General features: G+C 36.4%; 1 protein-coding gene across 1 annotated transcript in view; it reads right to left on the minus strand.

Annotated features, from left to right (window-relative positions):
* The window catches only part of TENM1 (teneurin transmembrane protein 1), a 569,033-nt gene that overhangs the window by 297,876 nt on the left and 244,911 nt on the right, over nt 1-26,246 (minus strand). The window contains exon 5 of the mRNA XM_082446781.1: nt 26,007-26,245. Within this exon, the coding sequence (XP_082302907.1) occupies nt 26,007-26,245 (239 nt within the window). The remainder of the gene's footprint in view (nt 1-26,006; nt 26,246) is intronic.

A 26,246-nucleotide genomic window follows, 5' to 3' on the forward strand; every position in this document is an offset into this window, starting at 1 on the left:
ATGCCATGAACCGTGCCCATATAAGACAGCAAACTTAATCGATAAATGTTGTGTATGTTCTGATTGCTCCATTGGCCATTCCCCCATCTCTCTTCCTCTCCTCCGGCCTCCCTATTTCCTGAGACACAGCAATATTGAAACTGGACCAGTTAACCCTACAAAGTCCTCTGGGTGTCCAAGTGAAAGGAAGAGTCACATGTGGCTCACTTTAAATTAAAAGCTAGAAATGATTAAGGTTAGCAAGGAAGGCATGTTGAAGGCTGAGATAGGCCTTTTGTGCCAGTTAGCCAAGTTGTGAATGCAAAGGAAAAGTTCTTAAAGGAAATTAAAAGTGCTACTCCAGTGAACACGTGAATGATAAGAAAGCAAAACTGCCTTATTGCTGATTTGGAGAAAGTCTTAGTGGTCTGGATAGAAGATCAAACCAGCCACAATATTCCCTTAAGCCAAACCCTGCTCCAGAGCAAGGCCTCCCCCTTTAATTCTATGAAGGCTGAGAGAGGTGAGGAAGCTGCAGAAGAAAAGTTTGAAGCCAGCAGAGGTTGGTTCCTCAGGTTTAAGGAAAGATGCCGTCTCCATAACAACAAAGTGCAAGGTGAAGCAGCAAGTGCTGATGTAGAAGCTGCAGCAAGTTATCCAGAAGAATTAGTTAAGATAATTAATGAGCTGGATACCTTAAACAACAGATTTTCAATGTAGATGAAGCGGCCTTCTATTGGAAGAAGATGCCATCTAGGACTTTCATAGCGAGAGAGGAGAAGTCAATGCCTGGTTTCAAAGCTTCGAAGGACAGGCTGACTCTCTTGTTAGGGAGTAATGCAGCTGGTAACTTTCAGTTGAAGCCAATGCTCATTTACCATTCTGAAAATCCTAGGGCCCTTAAGAATTATGCTAAATCAACCCAGTCTGTGCTCTATAAATGGAGGAACAAAGCCTGGATGACAGCACATCTGTTTACAACATGTTTTCTTGAATATTTTAAGCCCACTGTTGAGACCTACTGCTCAGAAAAAAAGATTCCTTTCAAAATATTCCTGCTCACTGACAATGCATGTGGTTACCCAAGAGCTCTGATGGAGATGTACAATGAGATTCATGTTGTTTGCATGCCTGCTAACACAACATCCATTCTGCAGTCCATGCATCAAGGAGTTATTTCAACTTTCAAGTCTCACTATTTAGGAAATACATTCCATAAGGCTATAGCTGTCATAGATAGTGATTCTTCTGATGGATCTGGGCAAAGTAAATTAAAAACCTTCTGGAAAGGATTCACCGTTCTAGATGACATTAAGAACATTTGTGATTCATGGGAAGAGGTCAAAATATCAAAATTAACAGGAGTTGTGAAGAAGTTGATTCCAACTCTCATGGATGACTTTGAGGGGTTCAAGACTTCAGTGGAGGAAGTAACTGTAGATGTGGTGGAAATAGCAAGAGAACTAGAATTAGAAGGGGAGCATGAAGATGTGACTGACTTGCTGCAATCTCATGATAATACTTCAACAGAAGAGGAGTTGCTTCATATGGATGGGCAAAGAAAGTGGTCTCTTACTACTAGAGCTAAACAATGAATTTGGTAAAGTAGCAGGATACAAAATTAACGCACAGAAATCTCTTGCATTCCTATACACTAATGATGAAAAATCTGAAAGAGAAATTTAGGAAACACTCCCATTTACCATCGCAACAAAAAGAATAAAATACCTAGGAATAAACCTACTTAAGGAGACAAAAGACCTGTATGCAGAAAACTATAAGACACTGATGAAAGAAATTAAACATGATACAAACAGATGGAGAGATATACCATGTTCTTGGATTGGAAGAATCAACATTGTGAAAATGACTATACTACTCGAAGCAATCTACAGATTCAGTGCAATCGCTATCAAAATACCAACGTCATTTTTCACAGAAATAGAACAAAAAATTTCACAATTTGCATGTAAACACAAAAGACTCCGAATAGCCAAAGCAATCTTGAGAAAAAAAAATGGAGCTGAAGGAATCAGGCTCCCTGACTTCAGACTGTACTACAAAGCTACAGAAATCATGACAGTATGGTACTGGCACAAAAACAGAAATATAGGTCAATGGAACAGGATAGAAAGCCCAGAGATAAACCCACGCACATATGGTCACCTTATCTTTGATAAAGGAGGCAAGACTATACAATGCAGAAAAGACAGTCTCTTCAATAAGTGGTGTTGGGAAAACTGGACAGCTACATGTAAAAGAATGAAATTAGAACACTGCCTAACACCATACACAAAAATAAACTCAAAATGGATTAAAGACCTAAATGTAAGGCCAGACACTATCAAACTCTTAGAGGAAAACATAGGAAGAACACTCTTTGACATAAATCACAGCAAGATCCTTTTTGACCCAGCTCCTAGAGAAATGGAAATAAAAACAAAAATAAACAAATGGGACCTAATGAAACTTAAAAGCTTTTGCACAGCAAAAGAAACCATAAACAAGATGAAAAGACGACCCTCAGAATGGGAGGAAATATTTGCAAACGAAGCAAGTGACCAAGGATTAATCTCCAAAATATACAAGCAGCTCATGCAGCTCCATATCAAAAAAACAAACAACCCAATCCAAAAATGGGCAGAAGACCTAAATAGACATTTCTCCAAAGAAGATATACAGATTGACAACAAACATATGAAAGGATGCTCAACATCATTAATCATTAGAGAAATGCAAATCAAAATTACAATGAGGTATCACCTCACACCATTCAGAATGGCCATCATCAAAAAATCTAGAAACAATAAATGCTGGAGAGGGTGTGGAGAAAAGGGAACCCTCTTGCACTGTTGGTGGGAATGTAAACTGATACAGCCACTATGGAGAACAGTATGGAGGTTCCTTAGAAAACTAAAAATAGAACTACCATATGACCCAGCAATCCCACTACTGGGCATATACCCTAAGAAAACCATAATTCAAAAAGAGTCATGTACCACAATATTCATTGCAGCACTATTTACAATAGCCAGGACATGGAAGCAACCTAAGTGTCCATCGACAGACGAATGGATAAAGAAGATGTGGTACATATATACAATGGAATATTACTCAGCCATAAAAAGAAACGAAATTGAGTTATTTGTAGTGAGGTGGATGGACCTAGAGACTGTCATTCAGAGTGAAGTAAGTCAGAAAGAGAAAAACAAATACCGTATGCTAACACATATATATGGAATGTAAAAAACAAAAACAGAAAAATGGTTCTGACGAACCTAGGGGCAGGACAGGAATAAAGATGCAGACGTAGAGAATGGACTTGAGGACACAGGGAGGGGGAAGGGTAAGCTGGGACGAAGTGAGAGAGTGGCATGGACATATATACACTACCAAATGTAAAATAGATAGCTAGTGGGAAGCAGCCGCAGAGCACAGGGAGATCAGCTTGGTGCTTTGTGACCACCTAGAGGGGTGGAATAGGGAGGGTGGGAGGGAGACACAAGAGGGAGGAGATGTGGGGATATATGTACACTTATAGCTGATTCACTTTGTTATAAAGCAGAAACTAACACACCATTGTAAAGCAATTATACTCCAATAAAGACGTTAAAAAAAAAAAAAGTGGTTTCTTGAGATGGAATTTACTCCCGGTGAAGATGCTGTAAAGATTGTTGAAATGACAACAAAGGACTTAGGATATTACATAAACTTAGTTGATAAAGCAGGGGCAGGTTTTGAGAGGACTGACTCCAATTTTGAAAGACATTCTACTGTGGGTAAAATGCTATTAAACAGCATTACGTGCTACAGAGAAATCGTTTGTGAAAGAAGAGTCAATCAGTGAGGCAAACTTCATCATAGCTTTATTTTAAGAAATTGCCCCGGCCACCGCAACCTTCAGCAACCATCACCCTGATCAGTCAGCAGCCATCAACATCGAGGCAAGACTCTCCACCAGCAAAAAGATTATGACTTGCTGAAGGCTCAGATGATGGTTAGCATTTTTTAGCAATAAAGTATTTCTTAATTAAGGTATGTACATTGTTTTTTTTAGACATAATGCTATTAAACATTTAATTGTCTACAGTATGGTGTAAACATAATTTATATATGCACTGGGGAACAAAAAAATTCATATGACTCACTTTATTGCAGTGATCTGGAACCAAGCCTGCATAAACGGGCATGTACAAGGAAGGTCAAAACGGCATTGTTACTATAATGATTTTGTTAATACAGTGGAAAAAAACCCCCCACCAATATATCCATCTATGAGAGAATGGTAAACCCATAATATAAAATCCTACATAAGAATCAAAAGGACTGATACTGACAAACTGTCAGATTAGAGGACACTAAGAAGACATCACAATTAAATGCAATGTGGTATAGTAGATAGGATCCTGGAACAAGAAGAACAAATAGTGCAAAACTGAAGAAATCCGAAATAAACTCTGAGTTAATAGCATCACACTAATGCTAATTTCTTACTTTTAACAACTGTACTATGGTTATGCAAGATGTTAACATTGGCAGAAACTGAATGACAGGTTTACAGGAATTCTGTGCTATATTTGCAACTTTTCTGTAAGTCTCAATGCATTTCAAAATAAGATGCCAAAAAGAAAAGAAAAAAAAAAAGAAAGAGAGAGAAAGGACTGACCCAGTGGTGTGCTAGAGCCAGCTTCTACTGGTTTACAAGAGCCAACTGTGCACATCTCTTCCCAATTCCACCTTCAGGGACTTCACATTGGTAGTTGAAATCACCATGGTGGGTGTTTTAACACTCCAGGAATCAGCAAATGTTGCAAATCAAGGCTTTTTTGCCCAGAGAGCTGGTTGTTAAACATTTATCAGCACACCACTAGATGACCCATATGTACTGACATGGAAAGAGCTCTAAGATTTGTATAAAAAACAATGTAGAACACGGCACACCCAATGACCCTATTTAAGTAAAAGAAAAGGTATCTCTATGTATGTAAATGCATAGAAAGAGAAATGGAAGGATTAATATCAAATTATTGATCTTTAGAGTGGGGAGCTGGGGGAACTTCAACATTTTCATAGTATTGTTAGAATCTTTTACAATGATACTGTATTCACATATTGTTATACAATAAAAAAATAGTAGGTGCTCAACAAACCTTTTAAAAAGCTGAATGGATAGATGCATTCTTTTATTCCATCTCTTTAATTTTTGTTTTCTGTCTAAAATAGGGCTTTTCAAAACATTTTAAAGCAGCAGAACAATCCAGCAATTAAATATGAATAACCCCCAAACCCATCAAAAGATAAAACAGAACTCTTTTGATTGAAAGGAATTGGGAGTCCAAAAGCTCCACAGATATAGTTTGAAATGTATTGGCCTAAAAAATTATCCTTGAAATATCTGAATCAGGAAACTTTGGGTGCTGGGAAGAATTCTTTTTAGGCAATTAAATTTATTGGAATAGCTTCATAATGCCAGTGTCCGAAGATATGAAATCTTCTATGTTACTCTGTATCTCTTGGTGTTTTGTGTCCACTCTTTTACAGATAATATTCTAATCCACTTAATAATAAGGTAAATAGAGCTCTGATAATAAATACACAAGTAACCTTGAAATTGCAATATTTGCAAGGCAGATACAAGTTTGCTTTCAAGAAATTCATCTTGCATCTCAAACTGCACACATATTCAGCTAAGGATGCTATATTTTTTATTACAAGAAATTTTTTGGTGCTATTTTCAAATCTGATTAAATAAATTTATTTAGAAAATTTGAAATCTGTCTTACAGATAAAAGTCCTGCCCATTATAGATGATGTCATAAGCTTCAAATCATGCCAAGACAAAAGCATGTGATATTTTTCAAGATAATTTGCTTTCCCCTTTTGTCAGCAATTTTTTTCCCACTAGTTCCCTTACATATCTTGCTTCATGTTCCTTCAGGCTAAGGGATGCTACTGCTTTTGTACTTTACTTCCAAAGCTCGTCAAAGCTACAGATCTACTTGTATGTTGGACAGTTCCCTTCCTGAAAAATATACCAGGTACATTACCCAGATGGTGACCCCTGATGACTTCAGGCTTTCAAGTTAACTCCTGTTGGAAGCAACTTCACCAGACCAATACTTCAGTGGACAGCGTGTGAAGCAAGAGGCTTCCACAATAAGGAACATCACTGCAAAAATAAATGCTACTTGAATTAAATGCAGTGACTGCTAACATTACAGAAACCAGGTTATCTTTCCATCTTAAAATAAATCCCATTTTCATTACATTAAACATCAAATTGGTATATGAGTGAACTATAGCCCTTTGATAAATCACCTTCAGATCTTGGCTTTATCCTGGTAATAACCAGATTACATGCAGGATTGAAAACCATTAGTTTTCAGAGAAGCATTTTTTAAGAACTAAATAGAGGAAGTAATGCATGCTTATTTATGGTACCTTACTTTTGCTTCAGTAGTTTCATTCAAATTTTCTCTTTTTTTCCTAGGGTTATACATATACATTTTCTACTAAAAATATTATCTGTGGTTGCACGACATCATAAACATAAATAAAACATACTTAAATGTTCCTTTTCATAGCAATTTGAATGGAGTCAGTATGGCTGTGAGATTCCTTTCAAACATTTTTAAAAGCTGTCATGTCGGGTATGGGTAGAATTTCCTTCAAAAGAAGGACTTCATTAATTTAAAAAAAAAGTGGAAAAAAAAGCGTTTTATAATTTGAACAGTTTTACGTAACACATTTTGCTAGTCTGCCACAGTGAAACAGTAAAATTAAATGCCAATTAAAGAAAAGATTGAGACAGTACAACAGAGGTAATAAGGACACCTTTCTTGTTGCTCCACATGTTTGAATCCCTACATTTCCTCTCCTAAATGGAACGAAACATTCTCTACTGCAGCATACATTTTTTTTTTTTTTTTGCCTTAGTACGGTCCTAGTTTTATCCAATATTGAAGCTAGAAAAGATTCTATCAAGGTAATAAATCATTTTAATATCCCAGTTCTATATTATATTATCTTAAAACTTTCATTTACTATGTATTTTATATTTTCCATTCCAAGGCTGCAGCAATATTTATAAATAACATGTCTATTTGGGTACCTTATCACAGGTTTAATATATGATCTCCATTTGCAGTTGCGTAACGGGCCCATCTGTGTATTCCTTATCAGACAGACACAATTATTTAGTGTTTTCATCTCAAGTCACAGCACCAATAAGTGCTCTCCATAACTCAAATCTTATTTACTTTTGTATTATTATTTGCTTTGTGGAGCCAGGAGAAATAAGCAGCATAATGACGGGACACTTTTTTTTTTTTCCCAAAAAAACCCCACCTTAATGAATAATGCAGCAAAAATGTCAATTTAGCCAGGACTCAGCACTTCTGATTCTTCCTTAAAATTTTCTTTTTCTTTCTCATTTTACTTCGTTTTCTGCTCAACGAAGTCTCCCTTTCGCTATGGTCCAAATCATTGCCTATCACTTCATCATTACTGATGATGGAAGTCTCTTAGATTCCTAAACGGTCTCTCATCCTCTTTCCTGGTTGAATGCTTATTGGTAATAATATGCATATTCTTTTAAAAAGATCCATATAAAACTGGTGACTATGGAAAGTGAGAAACAGACTTACACAGATGCTCTCTCCTCCTCTTACTCATTTGACCTGAATGTATTTAAATTTAAAAAATGGGAATGTATTCATTGATTTATGTTCTCAACCCCTGGTAGCTGATGCTTTGAAACTCACTTTCCTGATTTGGCATCACGTTGTCACAGCCATAGATACCTGGCATGTGTTCTTCTGCAAACTTTTAGATTTTGAGATGTTAAAACCCTTTCCATTACCTGCTTATTCAGAGTTAGCATTAAAGAGTAGGGCTCAGATGAGGCTGGGGAGTCAGAATATATAATAGTGAAGGTGGAAAACAGATGAGTAGGAGAAAACTACAGCTGGGTATGTACCGAGCCCTTCTAGCTGCCTCATAAGGTTTGATCAGATGGGGCGATACAGAGAATGAACTGGTGGAGATTATAACGGCCCAGTTTGTTCTGAGTTTTCTGAGGTGGCATCATGACGGTGTTCTTCTGGAAGAAGCCTTTCCCTCCCTTCATGCAGTAATTATCTGCTGGCCGACTACTAGGTATTAGACACTGTCCTACGTGTTGAAGATACAACAGTAACTGCTTGGTTACAAAAACGCTTGCCCTCCTGGAGCTTTACACTCTATCTAAAGGGAGGCAGTTGTCATGTGTCTGGAGCGGAAATGTCTTGTTTCAAATCTCAACTCTGCTACAGTTAGTATCAGAGTGACCTTGGGCAAGTTACTCAATCTCCGTGTCTCAGTATCCTCACTAAAAAATGTGCATAATAATAGCACCTTCCCCATAGGGTTCTAGTGAGGACCTTGTGAGTCAGTACATGTAAGGCACCTAGAAAAATGCTTGGTACATAATAAATGCTCCGTAAATGTTAACCATTATTATTAGGCCTGGTTAATTGTCCCCTTAAGCTAGCCTTTCCAAAACTATCTTGGAAGTGGAGAAAGGCAGAAGGTCATTTGCCCATTGCATCCTTCGCTTTCTTGCCCTAAATGAGGTTTGTGTAGTTGCATTTTTTTGGCAAGAGCAATGTAGAGGGACTCAAGTCTCTAAGAGAACTTCAGCTGCCATCTTCACACAGCTCTACAGCAGAATTCAGACAAACACACACCTCACCTGATTTCCTAATTCCAAATCCTCGACTTAATTTAGAACAGACATTCATTTCTCTCCTCACCCTCGCCAACATCCCCCAAACCTGCTCGTTTCTTTTTCTCCATCATATTGATCACTGGGATTTGGAAGTTGTAGATTTGGGGTCCTCTTGGTAAAAGGTTTCCAAAAATCAGAGCATCCTTAAAATTTGTAAAGTCATCATTTCTACAAAGAAAGTGGTTAGAGTCTCATTCTATGAAACATAATGGAGATTTCTCACATAGCCATATAGTATGAAATGGGTCCCAAGAAAACTTTCAGCTGAGTTACCCAGCACAAGTATACATTCCTGGGTGATGGATGTAACTCTAGCAAATTGATCTGTGCAGGTAAGGGAATCTGTATGTAACATACTAAAATCATGGTATGACAGAGCTCAAAAAGACCACAGGCTAATAATTTAGAAAAGAGGGAGGGAGTAACTTTACAGTAGAGAAACCCAGAAACACAACCTCAGCCGAGTGATCGAGGTTAACATCATCAGTGATAACATGTACATTGATAGCATGTATCCTTGACATGATGCGATGATAATGCACCTCTGTAGTCCTCCTCCTCCAAACCCATAACCCCAGTCTAAACATGAGAACAACACTGGCAAACTCAAATTGAGGGACATTCTGCAAAAAAACCTGACTACTGCTACTCAAAACTGTCAAGGTCATCTAAGAAACTGTCACAGACTAGAGGAGACTAGGGAGACATGACATATAATGTAATATTCTATCCTGGATGGGATCCTGGAACAGAAAAATGACATTGGGGAAAAACTGGTGAAATCTAAATCAAGTGTCAAGTTCAGTTAATAGTAATATTCAATGTTGGTTTCTTAGTTGTGACAAATGTACCATGGTGATAGAAGATGTTAATAATAGGAGACACCAGATGAGGAGTATATAGGAATTCTCTGTACTATTTTTGCAACTTTTCTGTAAATCTAAACTTGTTCTAAAATTAAAAGCTTCTTTTGGAAAAAAACAAACAAGCAAAAAAACAAAAAAAGACCACAGACCAACCACTTGGTTCAGTCTCATTTTACAGAAGAGGAAACTAAAAGCTGGAGAGGAAGTGCTTTGCCCTAGGACACACAGAGACCAGCTTCTCTCTTATTCGGGACCAAGAGAGGATGTGATCCATTTCTGCTAGTCACTGACATTTTGTACTGAAGTAATTTGGTTGGAATATTGGGCTAATGAGGCCAATGTTATAGGTTAAAGTTTTATGCCAACCAGTTGCTTTTGCATAGAGGAAAACTCTGCTCTTTGCCCACAGAGTGATTACTCAAACTAATTTCATCCATCCTTCTCAGGTAAGTGCATAGGAGAGAACTGGAAGCTCTCTAACAATCTTCCATCAATCCAAAATACAAGAACATGAGTAGAATAATCTTTTTATGTGGACACTGATTATTTTATTGGTTTACTGGGTTACATGTAAGTGAAGTATACACAGTATATTTTCTACTGGTTTTACAATCTGTTTTCTTTTTTATCTCAACCTTCTTAGCATTTCTGTTAAAACAGATCACTTTGCTGTCCAAGCCTTGTTTTCTATTTTTGAAGCAGATTCAAGTTTTGCATTAAAGAAAAGGTAGGCTATAGGAAGTTTACTCAACTTCATATAATTATCGAAAATGGGTCTAAATTTTTTTTTACTATTTCCTGAAATGTCTTGCCAGGATTTCAGGAGATGTGGGAAAAGAATACGGCAGGCTCTCAGTTTTATTTTTTTTCCCTATGATTTAAAATTGTAATTTTGATTCTTTTTTAGTCAATGTTAAAATATGCAGTTTATGTCAAAATCTTTAATATATAAAATTCCTTATAAATCAATAAATATCAGCTGACCCTCTAGTAGAAACACAGACAAAAGATATCAACAGGCAATTCACAAAAGAAGAAATGCAAGTTAGCAGTGACATTTTAAAATGTTCAACCACAGTGGTAATTTTAAAATGCAAGCTAAAACACTGAAATATCATTTTGCCTATCAAAATGGCTTTTTTTTCTTTTTTTATAATTGACGATATCAAAAGTTTTCAAGGGTTCAGAGAAATGAGCATTCTTGTGTACTGCTGGCAGGAGTGTAAACTGTTGCAAAATGTTTGGGCAAATTGGCAATATATACCTAAAGTGTTGGAAATGTTTTTAAACATTTTGATCCAGCAATTCCATGTTTAGAAATTTATACTAAGAAAAGGATCTGAATAAATTTTAAAACAACGATATTCAACATGATGTTGTATATAACAGCAAGATAAGGAAAAGTACTTAAATGTCCAGCAAATAGGGATTGATTATATAAGTGACTGTATACAGTAGAGGATGATGCTGCAATTAAAAATAATGTTGTAGAAAAATGTTAAATAATAGAAAAAGATGTTCCCAAAGCAGGTTATAAAACAGTATTTGTTATATGAGCTCATTTTTAGAGGCCAGTTAGTGTAATAAGGGCACCATAGGCTCTTTTTGAAAAGTCAGACAGACCTTAAGAGTGATGGTCCTTCCTCTAACTAGCTGTGCAGTTGAGGCAAGCTGCTTAACCTCTCTGAGTGTCAGTTCTCACATATAAATTAGACATAATAATACCTAATTTGAAAGATACTATGAGTATGCATAAAGGGATCTACACGAATTACAATACAATTCAGATCTATTTCTAGAAATTAAGTGACTTTTATTTTTAAAGTATTACAATAGACTCAGATTCTTTTTTGTTGTTGTCGTTCAATGTATAATCCACTACCATCATTACATACTCAAATTTGGCCAGTGGGAGCTCCTCCAAATTGGTTTCTGTGTCATTTTGACATGTCTCAACTCTTCCTTGCTTTCTAGCACAAGATATTCCAGGCTTAATTTGTACTGACTTTTTCTGACAGACCTAGTATCAGCCATTTCTCTAAGGAGCTTTCAGTAGGAAACGTATATAGAAACCAAAGTCTAGTTTTAAGATATGCTCATTACTACTGAGGTGTCATTGTTTTTAAGTCCTTTCAGGGAACAGAGCAAGGATATAGACACATAGAACAAAACTTTTAGATTTTTTCTTTGTTAATGTGTGTGTGTGTGTGTGTGTATGTACACATATGCACACGTACATATATCTGTATGTATGTATGTTTTTAAAAGAATGAGTGCATATTGATATTCCTAATTCTAATCCAGCACCACAGAGTTCTTTCCCTAATCCCATATTTTTATCTCCTTTTTCACAGAGTGAACCAAATTCTCAATAACATCAATGTATTTACTCATTTGCTTATTGTACAAGACACACAAAATAAGTATTAGAGTTACTACACCAATGCCACTACCAGAATTAATCCTACTAAGTTCAAAGTTTGTGGTTTTTTTCCTTAGATTATATCCTCCTGAGGGTGTACAGAGTTGTGTAGTAAAAATAGTGAATCTTCCTAATATGTAAAGAACTCTTAAAAACTGAGACACAGAGGACCAAAAAAAAAAAAATCAATAGAAAAATGGACAAAAGATATGAACATACAGTTCACAAAAAGATCCCTAAACACATGAAAAGATATTCAGCTTCACTGAATATTCTTTCATAATAAGAGAAACACAAACTAAAACTACCCCAGGATACCCTTTCTAACCTATCTGATTGACAAAGATCCAAAAACTTGTGACACACTGATGGGAAGTCCATCAGGACATGGGCGCTGTCACACACTGCTGGTGGGTGTACAGAATGCTACACCCCCTGTGAAAGAGATTCATGCAAAGTAGCCACTTACCATGTTTTTAAACTTTCCTCTGTATCAATGGATATTTCCCGTCATTTCTTATTTTGCATACATTTCCCCATTTCCTCTTGATTTAAGGTAGTTTGTGGTCTGCCTGTTTGATTTTTAACACCACTTTTCTATTATTTTTCTGTTTTCTACCCCATTTATTTCTGCTTTATTTTTATTATTTCCTTTCTTGTACCTTCTTCTAGCTTATTTTATGGCTTTTTAAGCTTTATTTTCATTCTTTTATTTTTACCGATACAAATTTTTTCTTATAAATGGTTTACTTATATCCCATAAATTTTGACATGTGCTGGGTTCATTATCATTATTTCTTAGAAATTTTATAGTTTTAAAGTTTCATTTCCCCCTTTACCCGAGACTTAAGATTTTAAAAATTTCCAGGTGGAAGGACTTTCCTCTTTTTAAAATTTTCGTCCTAATTTTCAGTTTCATTTCACCATGATCTGGGAATGATGTTTGTGTAACTTCTACTTTATGAAACTCACTGAGGTTCCTGTTGTGACCTAATACATGATCAAATTCTGTGAAGGTTCTGTGAGTACTTGAGAAGAAGGTATATTCTCTATTATCAGGGTGTTAAGTTCAATATACAGCCATAGATCTATCTTATTGATTTTGCTTTTTTCGGTCTTCTATATACTTAATAAGTTTCTATCCATGTGACCTGAGTGATGGGTTAAAATATCTTATTACTAGTTGTTTTTGTTTACTTCTCCTTGAGCTCTTACAGTTTCTGTTTTGTAAAGGCAGTTGTTATTTGTGCATAGATAGTCATAGCTTTTTATAGAGTATATAAAGATTATAAGCTTTGCTTTCTTACTGCTTCTTCCATTTGCCCGATAAACCTTTTGTTTATTCTTTAATTTTTAGCCATTTCTGACTCCTTTCATTTCAGGTGTGTCTTCTAAACAGCATAGAATTAGGTTTTGCTTTGTGAGCTCTTTTGAAAATCTTTTCCTTTTACTAATAGGTGATTAAACCCGCTTACATTTACTGATGTGACAGATATGTTTAGTCTCAACGTATTATTTTGTTATATATACAGTATATACAGTATTATGTTAATTTTATTTTATTTCTTTATGCAGTTTGTTTCTTTGGTTTTTTAAAAATTTCTTTTGATAAATTGGAAGATTGGGATTGACACATACACACTACTATATATAAAACAGATAACTAATAAGGACCTACTGTATAGCACAGGGAACTCTACTCAGTACTCTGTAATGGCCTATATGGGAAAAGAATCTAAAAAGAATGGATATATGTATATGTATAACAGATTCAGTTTGCTGTACACCTGAAACTAACACAATATTGTAAATCAACTATACCCCAATAAAAATTTAAAAAAATTTTTTATTTTGGTATTTAAGAAGGTTTGTATTGTTGTTCTATTGATTACCTTTATGCTATTACTTTTTATAAAGCTCTTCGTCCCCCTTCTGCTTGCTTGGCTTTCTACTATTTGGTTGGTCAGCTTGAAATTATACTCTTTGACTCAATGTGACAATCATTGAACTTATTTTACTTTTTTCTTTTCTTCTCCCAAGCTTTAATTGTAATAACTACTTTATCAAAAATACGTAACATTTTAATACAATTCTCCATCGTTGTCCTCACCTTTGTTTTAACCTTAAATCTACAATTAAGCATATTATCATTCACCAACAGCCCTTCTGCCAAAGTTTCCCTCATTAACTCTTAGGTGGATTAAGCTTGTTCTCTAGATCATAAGTCAAAAAACTACAACTCTTGGCCAAATCAGGTCTGCTTTCTGTTTCTGTATGGTCTGAGAGCTAAGAATAGCTTTTTTTTTTTAAGTTTTCTTTTCATTTTAAAAAAATTCAATTAATTAATTTATTTGGCCACACAGCACAACTTGTGGGATCTTAGTTCCCCAACCAGGGATCTATCCTGGGCCCCTGGCAGTGAGAGCGCAGAGCCCTAACCACTGGACTGCCAGGGAATTCCAGCTTTTACATTTTTAAATGGTTGAAAAAGATCAAAAGAATAACAATATTTCAGGATACATGAAAATTTTATGAAATTCAAATTCCAGCATCCATAAATAAAATTTTATTGGAACATAGTCACACTGATTCATTTACATATTGTCTATGGCTGCTTTTGGGTATAAGTTGAATTGTTGTGATAGAGGCTGTACGGCCTGCAAAGCTTGAAATATTTACTACTATCTGGTCTTTTCTTTTTTAATATAAATTTATTTATTTATTTATTTATGGCTGCGTTGGGTCTTCGTTTCTGCGTGTGGATTTTCTCTAGTTGTGGCGAGCGGGGGTTATTCTTCATTGCAGTGCACAGGCTTCTCATTGCGGTGGCTTCTCTTGCTGCGAAGCATGGACTCTAGGCACGTGAGCTTCAGTAGTTGTGGCACGTGGGCTCAGTAGTTGTGCCTTGCGGGCTCTAGAGTGCAGGCTCAGTAGCTGTGGTGCACGGGCTTAGTTGCTCCGTGGCATGTGGGATCTTCCTGGACCAGGGCTCGAACCCGTGTCCCTTGCATTGGCAGACGGATTCTTAACCACTGCACCACCAGGGAAGCCCCCAAGGGCATTTTAATTGATCAATTCTGCCATCGCTAGGCCCCAGCTCTCACATCTTCTTTTCTATTTAATCTTCGTTTCACTCTTGGCTCTGGCATGGTCTACAGAGCTAGTTCTGCTTCTTTTGAGTATTTTTTCTCTCCTTATGTGTAATTTGAAGTGTGTAGAATTCCATCTCCTAGTTGTGCTATTGAAGTGGGTTATGTGTGGTTTTATTTGCTCTCCTTGTTGACCTGAATTTCTTTCTGGAGGATGGTGTGGAGAGATTTGAATTTAAGGGGCCAGCATTATTCTACGGGAACTCAGAACTAACTATTAATATCTACTTTTACATTTATATAATACATATGCAGAAACATATACTTGAACATTGTGTACCCAGTATTTACAGGGCATTCATTTGAAATGAGTCTCTAATAATGAAGATGTGTTATAAATTTACCTGTCACTGTTCTTTATGTTCAATTCCATGCATCTATGAGATAGTTGGCCATGGTTAGGGCTACCATTAGTAACTGTGAACAGGGTCAAATTTACTAATAGGGTGATTGTATTATATTTTTCTGCCCCTTACATAATTCCTCCTCCTAAACTTCTAATGATAGGAAATTCATAATGAGCATCTCATTTCTTTGGCTGAAAGTAGTGATGGCAAGTATATTCCAACTTCTGAGTAAACTCAAATTGCAGAATCTAGACTCAGCAGGAAAGAATGTTTGTTGCTTTGATTACTTATATCTTCCATGGGTCTGGAACAGGGAAGCAATGACATTAATGTCAGAGATTTGCCATTCTTGGCGTTCGACTCTGTCTTCTGTTAAAATGCAAATAATCTTGGGGAGATATAATACATTTTCTTTGTCACAGCCATTTTTACTTCAGTGTGAATTATCTTTTTACATAGGTTGCAAGCGTAAATGCCAACCGAGAAGGAAGGCAGGTAGTATAAAAAAGTGAAGAGGGCAGTATGGCTACTCTGATGGACTGGAGAGTTCATGGGCCTTTTGGGAGCAGCCCCTATTTAGCTGCAGTCAATGGTTCTCATATTATTTTTGCAAAACAAAAGACTAGACTAGTGTGTAGCACATAGGTACTCAATAAATGTGTGGATGAATGTGTGAATGCACATCTGGGAATGTCAGATCTTTTTATTTTTAAAGACAGGCTAGAAATTTTATGTAAACCAGAGATTTTATGTAAAATCTGTAGACTTAAGTTTTTAAATTAGTTGGCAGCATTTAACAAATTCTATGTGTGTCAAGCAAAACCTGCCTAGTTTATCAGATTCATTTCTGAGTTCAGGTTTTGTTAGGGGGTAGAAGGCAGGACTAGGTTTCTGATTTGGGGGACGGAGGAAAAAGGGAGATTGAGACTGTGGGCTTTAGTAATGAAACAGAACAGAGCTAAAAGGTTGAAATAGTAACTGAGCCCATGACCTTGGCCTCATTAGTGGGAATGCTGCTGAGATAGTCAGTAAGTAATCTAAATATTTTTCTTTCCTACCTACTCAAATCACAAAAGATACACACACTATTATTTCCAATAAAAATAGAACTATATTCACCAGTTTGCTGTGTATGCTAACAATTAATTCTGTTTATTTTGGGCCAAAAGACGTACCCATCACTGGACCCCGTAAACTCATGTGTTTTTTTTTTAGTGAATGTTTATTTATATATTTGATCTTGATTGCCCATTGCATCTCTTATTTTTAAAATTTAGCTTTTTTTCTCCCTTTGTTGATGGGTTCTTATCTCTACATTTTATATTTCACTGTTTCAAAAGACTAGATTGGTGCCTGTCAGCAAGGAGACTTACGCCAGCTAATCCAAGGGCAGGATTTGGTCAGGGAAACCAAACTAATAACATACAGCAGACAGGAATAGAAACCAAAGACACTAACGGTTTATTTGGGTTTTGTTCAATCTTGGAACAGGCTGTGTTTTAGCCATGACAAAGGAAGAATCTATTGTGCCATCTGGCTTTCAAAAACTCCCACAGCCTTCTATGTTGGTAAGTCTTAACTAGTGCCATGTCTGCAATATCCTATATGATAATCCTTGAGCATGTGCTATTACAGCCTGGAGTAGCACCGAGCATGTGCAATGCTTTACCACATTTTCCCACTGGCATAAAAATTTTCATCATCTCCCCAAAACCAAATAGTTCAACTAGGTTCAAAAGTCATCTGACCTTTCAACTACTCACGGGTTGACTAATGCTAGCTTTACCACCAAGGTCAATGATATAAAAAAACTTATTGCCTCTCTGTGAGGTGGTGGGGGAACTACTAAACTGTTTGATAACTTCAGAGGGTTTGGATTTATCAGGATTCTGTCTGGAGGCAGCACATGATCTTTTAACAAAAACTGCTTCATTTCAAAAATTTCCACTTTCTTTCATAGCAAAGTATACTTTGTTCCTAATTTCTTAATAGCGGGCATCTCTCTTAAGCACTGTGCACCCAGTATTAGCTTGGTTGCTTGCTATAAGTAAAATCCAAAGTCTAATATGTACTCTCTCTTGATATTATTTTCACTTAACTCCATAATTTTATTAGTTAATTTAGCAAAGTATTTGGACATATGGAATACAGAAAAGACACTATGTGGTATTGTTATTTGCTATATTTAACATCTATGTTTAATTAAAATAAAGTTCAAGATCAAAGTGAATCTAGGTTCTTCCTTCAAGGAACAAAAGGCAAAACTGAATTAAGGTTGAAACAAAGTTATCTACAACATAAAAAATGGGGCTAGTTGAGTTGGTAAAACCTATGAATATCAAAAAGCAAAATCTGCCTCTTCTGTACCAGGTGGTAGAACAGCACAGATTGCTTGCTGTCAAAATCCCATTTGTACTCATTTTTGCCCATAGCCACAACAAGTTTATGTGAGAACTCACAACCTCCTCTGATGTTCTATGTACATATGCTAACCTTCAGTCTCCTGATCATTTGATCAGGACATGAAGCTCATTTAATATAAAAGAAATGAAATGGAATCAAGAGTTTTTGTTTTTTACAAAGCACCATATCATAAGTCTTTTCTTCCAGTTAAAAATTTCCTGTTGCCAATTCAACATGATAATGAGACATTTGTGAGGCCCTTCCTTAGAAACTCTCATGGTAAGCAATTACTCTAGATGTTAAGTATAATTTGTTATATAAGGTCTACATTAATTAGATTGGCAAAGCTATAATGAGGTTTTAATCAGCAGAAAATTACAGTGGGTCATCTTGGACCCTCTTAATTTGTTCATTATTATCCCATAGAGATCAACAGGATCCCCAAGAAAGGAGCTCTTGAGGAGCCATAGTGTGATCTAGAATTCCACATGGGTCTTGTCTATATTGGAGGATCCAATATAATGTGGTGCTCTTATTTAAACACTATCCACACTTTGGTGAGCTTGTGAGTCTACCCAGGAAAGACCACCTTGTGAGATTATCCCTAGCTAAGAATCTAGTCTTCCCTGAACAAATGATTCATCTGGAAGGAGGGCCTCATATATGTTCCTTAACTAGGTCTAAAATATACAGGGGAGTCACATTTTTATGCTCCATGTCTGAAATCTAAAATTCTGATATACTAGCCTCTGACCATCTCATTTTAGCTATTCAGCTCGCTCACAGCTATAACTACCCAACGATATCATTGACAGTTCTAGACACTTGGACCCACCTCTTGTTTAGAATGCCATTAGTTTCTCCTTCCTATTTGCCTTCCCTACTAAGTTTGATACTTTGGTTGATCACTTTAAAAACGTTATTAGTAGCACCTATAATTTCCTTATCTCTTTTGTCTTCTTTCTGCACTTGCCCTGCAAGCCTCCGTTTTGGTGCAGCTTGGTCCTGTCTGCCAATTCCAACTTCCATACTGCCATTAGGGTGATTTTTCTTTTTTTTTTTTTTTTTTTTATAAATCTGTTTTTGTTTTTTTTTTTTTTTTAAGTTATACAATTTTTATTTATTTATTTATTTATTTATGGCTGTGTTGGGTCTTCGTTTCTGTGCGAGGGCTTTCTCTAGTTGTGGCAAGTGGGGGCCACTCTTCATCGCGGTGCGCGGGCCTTTCATTATTGCGGCCTCTCTTGTTGCGGAGCACAGGCTCCAGACGCGCAGGCTCAGTAATTGTGGCTCACGGGCCTAGTTGCTCCGCGGCATGTGGGATCTTCCCAGACCAGGGCTCGAACCCGTGTCCCCTGCATTGACAGGCAGATTCTCAACCACTGCGCCACCAGGGAAGCCCCAGGGTGATTTTTCTAAATGTAAATCTGAGCAAATCATTTTCTTGCCCTAATGAAGAACCATAAAAAACTTCCCATTTGCTCTTAGGATAAATTCCAAGCTCCTTCCCATGACTTAAAATGCCTTTCATGATCTGCTCCTGCTTATTATCTTCATTTCCTGCCACCATATCCTCCAGTTGTGCTGCCTCAGGTTTTCCAATATATTTGTATTTAATAAAACATATGCTTTTTCACCTCTCTGTAAAGGGAATATAGCTAAGCTCCAAATGTATGTGTCTCCACCCTGTAAGATGCCACCTCTTTGTTTTGACTGTGATAAATCAGATACTCTGCTGGTGATCCTGGCCCTCCCCATTCTGGCTGTTCTACATGAAAATGCAGTCACATTTCTGAAGTTTAAAATGGGTTAACCTGCCATCTGTTTCAAAGCCATTGCTCTAATTTAGTTTATTCTTATTCACTTCAGAGCAAGTATAGCTTAACGACTTACGCAATGTGGGTCTAAAAATATTCATATAACATATCTATATATGTATCGTATATATATAATTTGGATGAGCAGAAACTAAGTTAAACAGGAGTGAAATTGCCTTTATGCAAAAGAATTCAAATTATTTACTTTGAAAGAGATTTCTTGAGAGAGAATTTTTCCCCTGAATTTGCAAGATTGATTCTTGCTGTTGTAAAACTTCTTAAGCATGTAAACCTCCAAAATTACTAACATGCTGTCCAGTCCTCTTTTACTATGCTTTCCAGTGGATCTTTATCTATTGGGCTGGCCAAAAAGTTCGTTCGGGATTGTCACACGATGGTACCAAAAACCCGAACGAACTTTTTGGCCAGCCCCATGTTTCACAAAGCCTCATTTAAATTTCTCTACCCAGGCTTAGACAGTGGTGTATGGGAAGTACTTAGTAGGGTGAATACCTCTCCTTGAGACAAAACAATAATCTCTTGATGCAAGACTTATGTTTAGTATCCATTACTCACTCACCCAAGAAATTATCTCTCTTTATGTCTTAAATCTACAGCATGCTAGAGTTCCAAAAAAAAAAACAAATAGAAGTATAGCATTTGCCTTTCATTAAAGTGCCTTCATTTTCAGCAATAGGTGCTAACTATGGTTCTGAAATTAGTTGTATGTGGCACAGGTTCTTCCTGCCATTTTAGTATGTTTAATTCAGATTGAATCTATACTTTTATTTATGACAGGTGAAAGTGCCACTTAACATAGTGGGGATAAAACTTATGGGACATATTACACCAAAAAGGTGATGTCAGATGCAAATATAAACCTTTTTTAAAGAAGAGTTCTGATAAATGCATGGATGGCAGATTTATAATTAGACTGAAGTTATACCACCATTTTCCAGATCCCTGCCTAGAGAGATTGCTAGAAAGTTGGTAGATTCATGGGTAGGAGGCAAAGTCAATGCTAACGCAGAAACTGCCATCATTATCGTAAATGGGTCCACAAGAGTGAACTGAAAGTAGTAATAAGTATAAATGTGACACCAAAAGGATTGATAATGGTCTATAGGATAAAGTAAAATGCTTTTTAGCATTTTATGCTGAGTCATTTCTTGAATGTTATAAGCTATAATGCATTTTAAAGAAAATGTGTTTCAACCTAGATATGACCTCCAGATAGAAATACAAAACCATTTGAAGGGCCAAAACACCAAGGAAAAGGGAAATTAGTAAAATAAAGGCAAAGTTACAGATATTATAGACCAGGCAGAAGGAAACAACAGACCCATTAGAGGATTCTTGTGAAACAGACATTCCAGCTCTGAAAAAACTGTTCTAGATGACTTTGGGAAGAAGGGAAACAAAAGTAGTTTATGTTAGGATAAACTGTATGCTCATTATGCTTACCTCAGCTCAAATTAATAATCCTAATAATAATCCTGTTCCACTAATAATAAGCATTAATCTTTACTTAGATCTGCTAAGCAACGTCCTGGGTGTTTTACATGTTTCCCTGCATTTAATTAAAAAGAAAATCTATCAGGAAGGTATTATCAACATTCCCATTTTATAGACGAGGAAACTGAGGCACAGAGGCATTAATGAAGTTACTAGTAAGTGAAAGAGATGGTTTTTGTTAGGTGTATTTATCTATACTTAGCAAACTTTGTGGGAAGGGGCATTGTCTATCTAGATCTGATGGGGGAAAAAAAACCTCCATTTCAATTCTCTCCATTAAAAAAAAAACTAAGTTCTTGAATTTTCCAAAATCAAAATTTGCCTTACTCTGTTTTGTTTCTTCCCTGTATTATAAAGTATTTGCATTCTTTTTTGTGATGGAGGCAAAATAAACACACTCCTCTCCTCTCATTCTATCACTTTCAGCATGTTCTTACTCCACCGTCATAACAGCCCTAGAAAGTAGAGCAATTTGGACTAGTATAAAGGAGGCAGAAGAAAGCAGTAAAATCATTGTTACTCAACTTTGATGCAGAGAGCAAGGTGCAGTAGGCCCTTTGCCCTCTTGAATAGTTTCATCCCTAAACTTTCAATCACAGAATTGGGCTCAATATTCTATCTATCTCTCCTAATTCTGTATTAACAACCATTCTGGTCAAATTTCTACATGTGGGCTATATAGTATGTCTCGGCAAGGAGATTCACGGACTTAAATTATTTCATCTGTAGAGTTTGGACACTACCTGCATCCCCTGAAGGTGGTATGAACCACTACTAATTTCATGGCAAAAGAAAAAGAACATTGATATCATTAACTGATGATATTGGGTTTGAGAGACAGAAATCCCTACTCCCCAACTCATTCAATGCAACAGTCCATTTGACCCCAGGCACAATGTATTCTTGTGAGTTTCTACTGCCTCTTATACAAACGGCTGACTGTGGAGTAACTTGATCAAAACATCAAAGATTACCAGAGAAGCCGAGTTTGTGCCCTTCACAACCATTGATGAAGCACCTTAACCTCGCCTCCTCTTGATGCCTTGCAAATGGTCATCTGTCTTCCTGACTACTACTTCATATGGCTTATTTGTAAATCCAAGCAAATGTGCTTCTGACTGGCACTGATGCCAAAATATCAGAGAGGATGAAGCGTAAGGACATATTTTTTGATTCAGATGGAAAATATTACAGATTTATGGGTAAGTGATGACAATAGCCATTCCATAATATCTTCATATAATCAGTATCTTCCCATGCCTCCCTTCACTGAATTTTATGACCTCAAAACTTATTCAAAGAAATTATTTACTTGCTGACCCAAAAGGTATAGTGGGTAGGAGTGGGGATGGGGCTGGTTGCCTGAATAATCCAGCTCTGACTTTTCACTTGTTGGATTTCCACTGCTTTCCAATGACCACTTACAGAGCCATAATGCACAGAACATCTACTGATGTCCCATTGATACTGATGTGATTTCCCATAGTGGATTGAGGGCCGCACAGCCTATAGCCATTCGTATCTAAAGGTTATGTATAATGGATAATAGAGGAACATGAAATAGCAGAAAGGAATTTGCACAGGAAAAAAAACAGAAGCAGTAAATAGTTTCAGTGAAAGATCTTACTTGGGTTATACAGAAACTGCAAAGGGGGATTGAAAAAAAGCCAGATGACTCTTACAGACTCAGCAAGAGTTGAGAGTGAAATGGTCTCATATTTTGAAATATAATACTTTTTTATTTCAACCACAGAAAGCCATTTAAAAATAATCTTGTATGTTACAGTTCTTATGCGACATCTTTCACTTGAATGCCTCTTTATGAATTCTTACTCTACCCTCCTGAGGTGGTCAGCGATATGGCACAGATGGGGTAAGTGGAGGAAGAGATTTTAACTGATTATCCAAAGTCACATAATGTCCAGCTCATGACAGAACTCAGAACAAAGTTACAGTGTTTGCCATCAACATCTCCTCATTTTGAACCCACTCAACCTACTGTGCTAGTATTTAGCCTGATATTTCTGCATTTTCAAAGTCACACAGAAAAGCATTTCAACAGATATCTCTCACCAATCCACAAATCTTAGTTGCAGTAACTACTGCAATGGATGACCTGGTAAATCTAATTTAATTTGTGATTTAATAAGAAAAAAAATGGTGGATTTACTTAGTAGACCAAGAAGTAAATGAACTGCAAGGTCTACTGCAGTGCTAGAAGGGCAGCAAGGCCTGGCGCTCAACAGCATGTCCTCTGGGGTCAGTCTGCTGCTCTGGCTTAAAGCTCAAAGCTCAGGATCCCTACTTCTTAGTGCTATGACCTCTATGTGATCTCTTACCTTGGCTGTGCCTCAGTTTCCTCATTTATAAAATAGATTTAATACTGATAGCTACCCTTATGGACTGTTCTGAGAATGCAATGAGCTAATACAAGTAGAGTGCTTAGCATAATTCTTTTTTTTCAATAAACTTTTACCGACAGGGTTGCTATGTGCCAGGCACTGTTCTTGGTGCTGGGGTACAGCCATGAATAAAATGGCTAACTCTGAGCACCAGTGAGTTTTAATAGTGAATAATGATTATATAGGTAGTAATGATAACAACAACAATAATAATATTTAACATTTATAGTATACTTACTGTGTTTTAAGTCCTATTCCAAGTTCTTTAGTTATATTAACTCATTTAATTCTTATGACAACCCTATGTTACAGGTACTGTTTTAGGACAGTTTTACAGTTGAGGAAATGGAGGCCTTAAAAGGGTAAATAATTTGCCCAAGGTAACATGCCTAAGAAGTGGCAGAGGTCTGAAAAATCCATGCTCATAACTGTTGTACTATACGGCCTTACTGTCATATCAAATTTATATGCCATTGTTTACCCTATTAAAAAAGGCAGTCCTTGAAATAACTGAAACATTCTGCTTTTACTTTTTTTTTTTTCTTCTGGCCGCACCACATGGCATGTGGAACTTCCCCGACCAGGGATCAAACCTGTGCCCCCTGCAGTGGAAGCCCAGAGTCTTAACCACTGGACCACCAGGGAAACCCTCCACTTTTGCTTCTGAAATGAATAAACATAATCTAATTAAACAAGTCTCAGAGTATATAATACAATTTTTTATATGAGTGGCCATATAATAAATTAAATAGAAACATAGGTTTGAATACAGTATTAACCTATTAATAAGAAGCTTGCTATTACCTGAATTTGTTTATTCCAGAGGTAAAGTCTTGAATCTAAAATATTATCTCTCTGTATAGTAAAAGTTAATAGAAGCTAACCTATAAGATAAGAGTTGGTCTCATAATTGAACAATAACATTTTAAAGGGCCTCTAATGTATTTAAACTTTTCAAATTACTCCTTGTTTTGAATGATACTATATTAAAACCCTGTTTATATTACAGTACTTTCTCATCTCCGACCTCCATTCCTTCAGCGCTATTCCTCATTAAACGTTATTACAAAACAAATAAACATACATGTTGGGTTATCCTGAAATGTCTGAGATAAAGGACACATTTTTGATATTATAGGTTAATATTATCCACATTTAATAGAAGCATTGTTCAAACATATTCAGATTGTACGATGAAAATAGAAAAGAGATAATCATGAACATCAATATAGGCTATGATCCTATACTGTTGACATTATCAGTGACTCCCCTACAAAATATATCTGTTTATTTAACTTACTACCCTTTGTTCTGTGACTCTTATAAAAACTGGTTATGGGAAATTTCTTATTGTTCACATTTTTTAATAAATCAGACTCAACAAATCTTACTTTTTTATAATTATAAGAAACTCTAAATCCCTTTTTAATCTATCAGAATCATATTCAATGTATCTTTGTGGGTAGTTCCCCTTCAATTAAGAAATCAGGCTAAACCTGAAAAGAAGATACAAGTGACATACTTAGAATTTATTTTCTACCATGATATGCTATTCTTCTAGGAACAGTGCTTCCACAAAATACATGTTTCTTAAGTTAATTTACATCTTAGATTGTAAAACCACTCAGACAAGGAAATTAATGTTCAGCCAAAATAAAATGCCAGCCAGAAAAATCAATACGATTTGCTATCAAGTAAGGGTGACTTTAATCAAGATGCCTCAAGAACAACATTTTTCTTAAAAGTGGAAAGGGTGCCTCACTACTGTTTTCTCTTTTACCTTCACAAACACAGTAACCACACAATTTTGCAGCCATTTACCTAGTGAAAATAAGAAGACATTTTTTTAGTCCCAGTGTAAAACTCTGCATTCTTGGAAAGAGATTATGCCCTGGATTTTCCGATAGCTTCCAAGTAACTACTACTTTAACGAAATTGCTACCTGAGAATTCGGTAGCAGTATTATTGTTTAACTATAATTTAAGAAGCTATTGTAGATTGGTACTTATGACTTCTAATGAGAAAACCATAACAACCTTTTAATTGAAGGGGAAATGGTTAACTACAGTAATTGCAATCAATAAGACTGTGCTAGTAGTATAAATATTTCTTCCCAAAGAGCGATCCTTACGCTCCTCAGCAGTATTTAAGGTTAGGAAGTACCAAAAAATAAATAAATAACCTAATTAGAAATCTATTTGTTATTGATAATACTAAGCCTTAGTTCAAATTTGTAGGTCGCAGAGTACAGAGAGAAAACCCCCCCTCCCCCAACTCCACCACAAGCAAAACAAGACTTTGATTAAGAAGAAAAGCGAAGCATGGAAAAAAGGGCTTACCAATCACATAGGCTAGTAACAAGGCCAAAGTCACTGTGATTGCTGTGGCGCTCAAGGCCGTGCACTTCCAATTGCAGCACCTGTAGGGTTTGTTGAAGGTAAAGGCAGGTCTGGAAAAGGTGCTTCGAGGAAGTGGCCTGGGAGGAGGCGAGTACACAGTATTGGATGTCAGAGGGTAGTTCTGACTGGCTGCACTGAAGATGGCCGAGGAACCAGATCCGTGTTTGAACAGGAAATGCC

This window comes from Balaenoptera physalus (genome assembly GCF_965194825.1).
Source record: "Balaenoptera physalus genome assembly, chromosome: X".
Taxonomy (NCBI): Eukaryota; Metazoa; Chordata; class Mammalia; order Artiodactyla; family Balaenopteridae; genus Balaenoptera; species Balaenoptera physalus.